Source organism: Cibotium barometz, chromosome 2, assembly GCF_041138505.1.
Source record: "Cibotium barometz isolate CiBa-2024 chromosome 2, ASM4113850v1, whole genome shotgun sequence".
Lineage (NCBI taxonomy): Eukaryota > Viridiplantae > Streptophyta > Polypodiopsida > Cyatheales > Cibotiaceae > Cibotium > Cibotium barometz.
The window spans coordinates 44,623,324-44,634,176 of record NC_141047.1 but is presented as its reverse complement, the minus strand read 5'-3'; the positions used below and the strand labels follow the sequence as shown (position 1 = coordinate 44,634,176).

Sequence of the window (10,853 nt, the reverse complement as noted above, 5' to 3'; positions counted from 1 at the left end):
ACAGAGGATCATATGATTGCTATCATAACAAAAGCATTGGACATAGAGAAGCTCCACAAGTTTAAAAACTTACTTGGAGTTCAGTGTGTAGAGTTGAGCTCGAGGAAAAGTATTGAGATATCGAGTATTGAGATATCGAACTCAACTAGTGCTAAACAAACATTGATGACCCGTCTTGGTGATAGCTTCCGCACTTATGTCATTGGCATGGTTGGTGAGATGATGGTTGTTGCCGCCAATGGACAGATGACAAGCTGTGTGACAACCACTTTGGAGTACAGTACTATAGACCGACTATTGTATGTTGTAAAAGAGTATTTTCTCTTTATGTATATACTCTTATCTTTTAATTATATGTTTGAAGAGAAGAAGATATAAAAAAATTCAACCATCCATCTCGCTTGTCTTGCACCCTCTTGTGTGTGTTTACTTGCAAAAAAGGAACTCAAGCTCTCTCTCTCCCCCACATTCTCTTTCGTGTTGACACCCATGCCCCTCTTCTCCACCTCTACGTGTGTCAATTTTTTCTTGGGATTTGTAACTTCGAGAGTTGGTATCAATGAATCACTAAAAATAGAATGCATAGTGCTTGTTTGATAGTTTCTATAAAGGTGATATATGGTGATAGAACTCTCCTTTAAAAAAAACACATACACACACTTTTCCTTTCCACATTTTTTAAAAAGCAAAAAAGATTGGGATATCCTTGATTTGTATAGAAAAGTGATTGAGAGGAATCGATCTGATGTACAAAGCTGTAATCGGACTTGTGGACGGTATTACAAGAATATATCATGTCATCACACCGGACAAGATGTAGGTAGGTTTATTCATTCATCTATACTCCTAGTTTACAGGCCTAGAGCATCTTGGTTGTTCAAGAAGCTAAGGCAAAGGCCAAGGGGAAAATGCCACAAAAATGAGATTACACAAGCTTCTCCTGAAGCTAACAAAAGAATAATGGCAGAGGAAAGCTTGAGGTGTGAAGATGATATGTACACAGGATGCAGGTGTCTGATTCCACTGAAAATCATATATATACCAGTAGGTCTGGTAGCAAGCAGCCCTCTCCTCTTAGTTTTGATTCATGTGCTGTTGGAAAAATAGAGAAGACAGACAAATTGAGGGTAAGACAAACACGAAACCATCCAAAAGTAATCAAAAGAGCTGTGACATGACCTTAGTATCCATACCTTAACAGTCATTTAAGAGGTGAAGGTTATGATCCTATCTGCAATACCACTTCTGCAAAGTGGGCATTCTGTACATGCTACTGCACACGGTTTGCACACTGCATCATATCCAACCAATCAGTGCAAAATCACATGTGATATGTCACTTCTTATTACCAAACAATATGAAGCAAAAGTGAGTATTTGCAGAATTCTGCTTACAGCAAAAATGTCTGCAAGGAAGGAGAACTGCAGCAGTTGGTGCTTCGAAACAGACTTTACAAATATGGCCGTTTCTCTCCTCGTAATGTTGATCGAGGCTAGAAGGCAACCCATGTTCTCTTTCTTTGTCCAAGTCTCTGCTTCTTGCCTGATTGATTTCATAGAACATGGTGTCAATTGCTTGAACATAGTGTCAGTTTGCAGCCAATCATGGAGTGCGACATATGTGAAACAGTGCAATCTTGTTTGTGAAGTTTCCCTAAATTTCTTTGCAATGCTAAGTAAAACTTCTCTCTGCTCTCTCTCTCAGCTTGCAGATGAGAGAGACACCCAGTGTTGGTATGCCCAGATGCGCACATGGCTGGCCTTGCATGGCATGAGTATCGATGCACTCCCGCCTTTTGCTTACAGCCTGGACTGCCCGTTCTTAGATCTCAGCTGTTCAGAGCTGAATCGGGTGATCAGGATGGACATTGTGAGACTAGATACAGAGAGGACATGGGTCAGGCCCCCGCAGCCGTTGGGCATGAAAATGGCACACTACCATAGTCATTTTCTACACCTCTCTTCGGACGGGTTTATTATACGCCATGCTTACATGGACACACACCTCACATGGTATTCGGAGTGCTATTGGACATATTCGCACCTCTTCACACCGGCTGAGGATAGAGACAGGTCGATATGAGGATATGTCACTAGAGGACCGCATATGCCAGCTTTGCCATCAGGAGGTGGAGTCGGAGGAACACTATATATGTCTTTGTACTGTCTACTATGAGATCCGAGGGAGGTGCCACTGCCTGTTCCGTGAAGGCATTGGACCTTTGCGTCGGATCATGGACTTTGAGGACCAAAGGTGCTTACGGCTCTTCATACTTGAGCTTAGATGCCACAGAGAGAGCCTATTGAGGGACAGGAGGGCAGTGGGACCGGAGCCACCTAGACAGAGAGCCCTCACAGATTTTTTCAGAGCCAGCACTGTAACTCCACCAGCCTCTACTCCCCCATCTACAGGCCTACCTGGCAGACCACCCTCCAGAGGAATCACCCTGGACAGAGCCATTGCCATCTGTAGAGCGAGACGCCCATGACCACGAGGATCGCGTCCACGACTCCCTCACCATCACGGCAGATTCGAGCCATCATTGCCCGCCACCAGAGGAGTTTACCGCGACGATTCAGCGGTTCAGCTTTCAGCTCTTAGCTCTCTTAGGATGTTACTATTTTCATTCTTTCTTTCAGATTTGTTATGATGAGATCATCATCATCAGTTGTACCTTGTTTTGGTCCCATGGGCCATTTCGGCCTTTAGGAGACGTTACTATATCTTTCTTTCTTTCTCTCTCTCTCTCGTATGTCCTGTTAGGCCGGCCTAGATAGGCAACAATCAAAAGGCCCTAAGATGAACCCTGACAAGGGAGGGACATAATACAGTAAGCTAGAAAAGTCCCTTTATGGTTAGAAATCATGATGGGGCTCTAAAAGTGCACCTGAGAGGAGCTTCAATGGGTGAAAACAAGGAAAAAAACAGTGACTAAATGCACCTTACCAATTAGCCCCACCTCAAAAAGAGCTCCTTATTATGGCACCACATACATACAGAGATGAGTCTCTTAATGCATGGCTAAGCCAGCAGAAACCATATGATCCGTATGAAAGCACCACATTGCAAGAAATGGGACTTAAGATCCAGGATCTCTTGACTAGGAGCCTGATATGAGAGAGAGAGCGAGAGAGAGAGACCTTGGCTTGGCATAACTTGGTCAGAGCTTCCATATGAAGATTTTGGAGTTCTTCAAGAGTGGAAAAATGCAGACCCTCCAATTCTTCACCCTGGAAAGAATCATAAATGGATTAACCAACATTACATTGCCTAACAACACAAAAAAAACACACTATAAAAAAAGGTATTATATGAAGCTTTAGCCTTACAGCCATAAAGATAATTATCACCAGTGTGCTGATTGCTGTTACCCATTGATTAGATGGTGTGCGTTTGGTGAGCTTAGAATTCCACAAGACTTAATTTTAAATCTATGAAATCTTCATGAAAGAAGAATGTTATAACTTGTACCTATAATTTTTTAACTCTGCTTTCTACGAGTGCACGTCACTCTGTTAAGTGGTGTATTGGCATCTTCTTGTGCAAATTATATCATTCTAAGTAGCTGAGAGCCCCTTCCTAGTTACTGTTAGTACACAAGAAATATGAACTGTGGCGAGCTTTTATACCTGAAAAGAAGACTTGCAACAAGGAGAGTTTTAAACACTCAAATCTTTCACCAATACACATAAACATTGAAAACGCCTAACTCACTTGAAATAACTTGAGTGCCTTTGGGTCATAAGTTAAAGATGTAGAATATTTGTGTCATTTTGTTACACATCAATAACATCATTCTCTTCTTTCGAGAGCACTGTCGAGCTGCTCCTGCGAGCTCCGCCTCATCCCCCCTCCCGTCTACCTTCCCCCTGCTGCTTCTCGCCGTCGCGCGCCCCCCTCTCCCCCCCCCCCGCCTGTCCTCCGCCTCTCTCCCCCGCCTCCTTCCTCGCTTCCTCCCCCGCCATCTCTCTCCCCCCCCCCGCCTTCTCCTCCCCCGCCTCCTTCCTCGCTTCCTCCCCCGCCATCTCTCCCCCCCCCGCCTCCTTCCTCGCTTCCTCCCCCGCCATCTCTCCCCCCCCCGCCTCCTTCCTCGCTTCCTCCCCCGCCATCTCTCCCCCCCCGCCTTCTCCTCCGCTTCGCGGCTCTTCCCCCCGCCTTCTTCCTCACCTCCCCCTCCGTCTCGCGGCTCTTCCCCCCGCCTTCTTCCTCACCTCCCCCTCCGTCTCGCCCCTCCTCCCACCGCTAGCTCCCCCGCCTCAGCTCCCCCCTCCCCCCCCCCCCGCTCCGCCCCCACTATCCTCTCTCTTTCCGCCTCTCCGTTTCCTCGTAGGGCTGTGTCCCTCCCGTTGGCGACCCCGGTCTCTGGCCTTTTCCCTCTGGAGGACTCCATGGAAGCCGCTCCGACTACCCCTGCCGATTCCGGTCTCCGTCTGGAGTTCACAGATGCAGATCATCAGTTGTTTGTTTTCACAGTATCCGCTCTTGAGGCCTCCTCCTTGGTCTGCAAGATAGTGGGTAGCCGTCCGATGCGGAGAGAGATTCGCGACCTTCTGCAAGGCAACCTCGTTGGCGTGCCTGCCAAGATCGTCAGCGTCGATTTTTTGGGACGTGGCTACTACCAGGTGGATTTCGAGTCCCCCCAGGCAGCTCAGACGGTGCTGGCTCGGAGCCCCATTGCCCTCCGCTCATCCCGGGCGTTCCTGGCGCGATGGACTCACGGTTTCAACCCCGCTTCTGACCCGCTAGAGCAGGCGCGACAGGTTTCCCCATCACTATCTGCTTTCTTGGACTCCGCAGGGAGTACTTGCCCCTCTTGTCATCCATTGGCAAGGCGTTCGGGCAGGTGGTGGAGACGCCTCAGACAGCGGCTTCAGTGATAGCTCGGGCAGCAGGACTCCCGGCCATTCGTGTTGTGGTTCCGTCACCGGAGTCCCTCCCGAAGACGATCCTCCTCCCTTGTCTTTCTGGAGGACATCTGATACAGCGCGTGGAGTATTCGGGCCTCCCCGGCCAGTGCTACATCTGTCGGGAGATGAGCCACCTCGCACGCGCCTGTCCCCGCAAGGAGGTTCATCATTCACGCTCTGCCGCCTCTGGACCCCCTTCAGGAGGCCCGAGGGGTGGCCATCCACCTCAGAGACCGGACATCCCTGGCTCGTCTCAGCAGGCGCCATCACTTGACGAGCAAGCCCCGGCGGAGGATGCCGCGCAGACCCAGGAGGCTGGCGGATGGCAGGAGGTTCGCCGGCGGAAACGCCCGGCCCGCAGGGACCGTCGCAGACGCCAGCAGGCAGCACAGGCTGGCGGACAGGCTGGCGGGACAGGCGACTCCGGCTGGCGTCCAAGCACCTACCCGCACTTATGCTCCAGTCAGGGGTAGGCGGCCAGCAGGTCCCACCCCGATGGACGAGGATTCAGTCTCAGTGCCCGTTGAGGCCGCCGGTGGAGCCCCCCACGTGGAGACCCCATTCCCGCCTCCCCCCGCGGGGGGCCCCGCCCCCTCCATGGAGCAGATTCCTGAGGATCCCGGGCCGCACTCTGCGACCCCCGGCTCCTCTTCCCCTCACTCGGAGAGCACTCCTTCCACCACCCCCCCCCTCTCCCCCCCAGGGCCCCCCCTCCCGCCTCCCCCGGCGGCCCCCCCTGACACCTCTCCTCTAGCAGATGCCTCTCCATCCTCTCCTCGCTCTCCCCCCTCCTCTCCGCGAGCCACCATCCCTCCCTCGCCCTCTCCAGGATACTCCTCCAGACCACCCACTGCCCCGGGGCAGCGCAGCTCGGTAGGCCAGAGTTCAGTTCAGCAGCTGTTCCACCGCCACTCCGGGCCGGTGGAGATGGCGATCCTAGCTTCGCCCGCCACAGAGTTCTCTCTAGCCTCCCCTGGGGGGCCCCCGCGAGTGATGGGGCTCCTAGTTGATTACGGTTTTTTCAGGTGTCTCCAGCTGGATGCTGGCCCGTTCGAGACACTGGTCGCGCCCTTGCGAGTTTGCGTGGTGTGCCATCCCTCTCGTTCTCCTTCAGTGTGGTGAGCAGCATGGTGGCCTTCTCCTTTCCTCTCAGTGTTGCCCCAGACACAGCATGGGATTGCAACTCTGTAGAGGAAGTTTTGCGTGATCAGATACCGGAGTTTTCTCACCACTTCAGTGACTTGGGGCTCACAGACCTATTGCAAACCCGATTACACTCAGCCCGCATGAGCTTGTTTGGTATAGGAGATTGGCGGGCGGATCCGGTCCACACCTCAGTTGAGGCGGTGCTACTGATTCTCCTCCACGCCGCCCCGAGGATGCAGCCTACCTTTAGATACATATATGCAGAGGATTGGTCTCACGCCTATGCCCTGGACAGGGCGAAGGTGGAGTGGGGCTGGACACAGAGACAGGTCACCCTCTTTTTGGAGAGACTCCGCACCCGGACAGACAGTGACTATTCTCCCTCCAAGCTGGCGCCCAAGACTCACAGAGTGGAGGGCAGCTCATCCGGGCCGGCTGAGAGGGGTGAGCCAGTGGCGGCTGCTTCACTTGCCATAGCTCATCCATGAGGATGCTCTCATGGAACATCCAGGGTCTTGGTGGACCTCGCTGCTACATTGGTCGGGGCAGACTTCGCCAGGAGATCCAGAGGGCTCTCGTTGGAGGACCCATAGATATCCTTTTCATCCAGGACCACCACCTTTCTGCCAAGCGTACCCGCACCTGCGGGAAGATCTTGCCAGGCAGGAGTCACACTTTTTGGTCACCGGCATATGGCTCCCAGGGGAACCACGGTGGAGTATGCATCTCAGTCAGCGAGCAGCTTCTATCCGAGGTTGTGGATTCTGGCACTCTGGTCCAGGGTCGAGCGCAGTGGATCATCCTTCGGGTTGGGGAAGACTGCATTGGCTTCCTCAACTTCTACGCCCCTAATGGGGCGACCGGGAGAGCTGAGTTCTGGAGCACCATTAGGCAGTCCCTCCCCATGGCAGACCATTGGTGCCTAGGGGGGGATTGCAACATGCTCGAGGATGCAGAGGACAGGATGGGGGGCAACCAGGAGACCATTCATGGGCCGGAGCTCGCTGCCTGGGAGGAACTAGTGCTGCAGGTGAGAGGCCAGGATCCGTGGACTCTCTTGGAGTTTGGCAGGTTGTAGGGGAGTTTATCTTTCTCGCGCTCGGATAGACGGGCCACAGGAGTTAACCTTTCCCGCATCGATAGGTTTTACATTGATGAGTGGGCTTGCGATAGAGGTGGCACTGTGGGTATACTTGCAGGCTCCTCGTTTTCAGACCACTTTCCAGTGCTTCTCCAGATCGAGGACCCTACGAGAGGAGAGCGAGGCCAGAGCGTCCGGATTCCAGATTGTCTCATAGAGGAGCCCGAGATTGCGACCAGAGTTGAGCAGGTCTGGCAGGAGCTTCAGTTCAGGAGAGGATCGGCAGCCAACGATCTTGACAGGGGTTTGCAGGAGATCAGTAGGATGCTCAGACAGGCTACCCTGGACCGTCTGGAGGCTTTCAGAGAGCAGGAGAGGAGCCTGCGGAGGAGTCTAGCTTCCATTCAGAGACTTCAGGAGAGGGATCCTACGAGCCCTTGGATTTCAGAGCAGATGGAGTCAGCTCGCACAGAGATCAGATCCATCGAGGAGAGGAGGGTGGAGTTCCGATTCCATGCTCGGACTTCTTTTTGGACACAGGCTGGAGACAGAGTGACTCGAGATTTCTTTGAGGCGACGGGGCCTCGCTTCAGACGAGAGGGTCTCAGGCGTCTTCGGCAGGCTGATGGCCAGGTAGTGGTGGATCCCCCCAAGGTTCGGGCGATCGCCACAGATTTTTACAGGGATCTGCTCTCTGCTGAGCCAGCAGATGACAGGGTGAGAGAGGCTCGGGAGGCAGTCTGGAGCTTCACGAGACCGGTTGTGCCGGCCCATTTGCAGCACTCCCTTCTCTCCCCCTTCTCGGATACGGAACTGGAGGCGGCTCTTCAGGCACTTCCTCGGGGCAAATGCCCAGGAGAGGACGGTCTCTCAGTGGCTTTCTTCCAGAGGTACTGGGGTCTCTTGCATAGGGGTTTCAGATTGGCATTCCAGGAGATCATGGAGTCGGGAGACATGCCGGACAGCATGGCAGAGCGGTTGATTCACTTGATCCCCAAAGAGGGAGGAGACAGACTGGAGATTAGACAGTGGAGACCGATCACCTTGCTAGGCACGGCCTACAAGGTCCTAGCTAAGGCGATCAGCAGGCAGCTTCAGCCTCACCTTCCGGACATCATCCACTCCACGTAGACAGGCTTCATCCAGGATAGGAGCATCCTGGATAACATCTTCTCTTTCTGGGAGGCTACGGCTTTGGCTAGATTTCGGCAGGAGGATCTGGCAGTGCTCCTTCTCGACTTCGAGAAGGCATATGATCGGGTGGACTGGGCCTTCTTGGAAGGCACTATGGAGAGGATGGGCTTCCCCCCTCAGTGGATCGGTGGGGTCTCTTCACTCTACACATCGGCTCATAGCCAGGTGCTGATACAGGGCGTGCGCAGAGAGAGGTTCCAGCTCTCACGCTCGGTGCGGCAGGGGTGCCCCTTGGCACCCTTTCTTTTTCTTTTTGTGGCGGAGGCCATGAGCACTTTCTTGACGGCACAGGATACAGGTTTGCGGGGCCTCCAGCTCCCCATCCGCACCTCGGAGGAGCTCCTAGACTCGGAGTTTGCGGATGACACTGCTGTCTATCTTCAGGGAGGGGAGGAGAACCTCCGTCGCTTCGCCTCAGCCATGGACAGGTTTTGCAGAGCTTCGGGCGCTTTGATCAACTGGCACAAGTCATGTGGGTTGTGGGTCAGTTCTGTCCCCCCCCCCCCCCCCCCCCCCCCCCACTTGGAGGCCAATTGATGGGTTTCAGTGGCTGCCCCCCGGCACTACAGTACGCTATTTGGGATGCTATGTGGGCATTGACATATCTCCGGAGCAGCAGATAGCCCCCCTTCTTCTGAGCATTCGGAAGAAGCTTCTGTATTGGAGTACCGCTCGTTTATCTCTGGCTGGCCGAGTGGTTGTGGCCAGCCAGGTTCTGCTTGCTACCATGTGGTACATCACTTCTTGCTGGGCCTTCTCTCGGGCGTGCATTGGCCAGGTGTGCAGAGGCTCATCAGGAACTTTCTTTGGTCCGCTGGCGACGGGCGGCCCGCCAGGGCCAAGGTGGCATGGGCTGTGATCACTCAGCCGAGGGAGAGAGGCGGCTTGGGCATAGTTGATCCTATTTGTCAGAGCCGAGCTTTGCTTGGCAAGTTGGTGGTTCGTGGCCTCCTACCAGGCGCTGAGCCGTGGAAGGAGTTTCTTGTTTCCAGGATTCTCAGCCGCACTCCTTCTCTTAGCGGCCCCTGGACCCCCAGCATCAGGTGGATCTTTACAGAGCAGCGATCCAGAGGAGTGGGCCTTGGCTTCGAGGAGCGTTTTGCAGCTAGCCTTCTGAGGGCCTGGGAGCATCTGAGGCCGTCACTCTTCCAGACTCCCCCGAGCATCGATGAGGAGCGCCTGAGGCAGCCATTGATCTGGAACCCCTTGATCCGACTTCCCAGTGGTCATATGGCTGGATCGCGATCTCACGTGTCGTGGGGCCCGTTGAGCTCCGGGCCAGCCCAGTCCCTAGACGACTGGATATGTTTTCAGCAGCTGCCTCTAGAGGTTCAGGAGAGGAGACTCAGCGGGATGAGGGGCAGAGAGTTGATGAGGCAGGACATTGAGGCGGCCATCCCCCGGGAGTGGCGGACTCCAGTACAGGACCCTCCACCTCCACAGTGGATGGGCGTCTTTACTCGGCATGAGATCCTTCTAGCGGTCTGCGGCTCAGCAGAGAGAGTCGCCCCACTCACCTTCGAGGTGGGAGAGGGAGGCCAGCTTCAGAGGACCCGACTAGATTTGGATGAGTTCCAGGGTTGTATCTTTCAGAGGGTGCGGGTGGTCGGCTTTCATCAGAGACAGTGGCATGTAGACCTCTCACCGGCCTCGATAGGGGAGGACTATTCTTGGAGATTATGGGCTTGGGACAGCAGGCCTCTTATTCGCCTTCAATGGGATCCAGGCGAGTGGCTTTGGCGAGATCCCTACTCGGCCCCTACCAGCCCAGGCACCCCCTTTTTTCAGTACACAGCGAGGCTGGGGCGGCGGATCCAGAGGCACAAGATAGCGGGCACCCCGGCGGCGGCCGAGCATTGGCAGCGACAGGGGCTCTCCCCTGCCTTCCTTAAGGACTTCTGGCAGCGCCTTTGGGCTAGCTTCCGGCCCCGGAAGGTGACGCTTTTTCTCTGGCTTACAGCGCATAGAGGACTGGCTGTGGGGGCTTGGCTAGCTTTTGGCAGACACCCAGCGTCCTGCCCTCGGTGCGGCCATGCACAGGAGTCGCAGCGGCACTGCTTATGGGATTGCCCACAGGCACAGCAGGTCTGGCAGCGCGCTCTCAGGATGGTTTTTGCAGGCTCGCCAGGTGAGCTGATGGTGACGTGGGGTGCGGTGGCTTGGGCCACGGACAGCGGCCCGGCCCTTGGATACGAGGACGTCCCTGGCAGTGTGACCATCTAGGTCTCTGACAGGGCGATGGCGGTGGTTCCGACGCCAGACTTCTCTTCGGCAGTCTCCCAGGAGGGGGACGGGCACAGATGGGAGATGATCAACAGCATGACGGCTTGGCACATATGGAGAGCCCGATATGCAGGGAGGCCATAGACCGCCAGGCGACTCCACCGGCGGAGGTCATACAGGCCCTCTCGGTGGACATCATTCACACCTTGAGAGGACAATGGGGGAAACTTCAGGGCGACTCGGATCGCATGAGAGATCGCCGCAAGGCGTTCCTCCGCACTTGGCAGCCTGGCCCTTTCCTC

General features: G+C 54.5%; 1 protein-coding gene across 1 annotated transcript in view; it reads right to left on the bottom strand.

Moving 5' to 3' along the window:
* Positions 1-639: 639 nt before the first annotated feature.
* Positions 640-10,853, bottom strand: part of LOC147641127 (kinesin-like protein KIN-7C, mitochondrial) — a 29,897-nt gene continuing 19,683 nt past the window's right edge. The window contains exons 24-27 of the mRNA XM_086818399.1: positions 3,141-3,230; positions 1,395-1,542; positions 1,194-1,291; positions 640-1,092 (exon numbers count right to left, since the gene is read on the bottom strand). Coding sequence (XP_086674525.1) covers positions 1,206-1,291; positions 1,395-1,542; positions 3,141-3,230 — 324 coding nt within the window. The 3' untranslated portion in view covers positions 640-1,092; positions 1,194-1,205. The remainder of the gene's footprint in view (positions 1,093-1,193; positions 1,292-1,394; positions 1,543-3,140; positions 3,231-10,853) is intronic.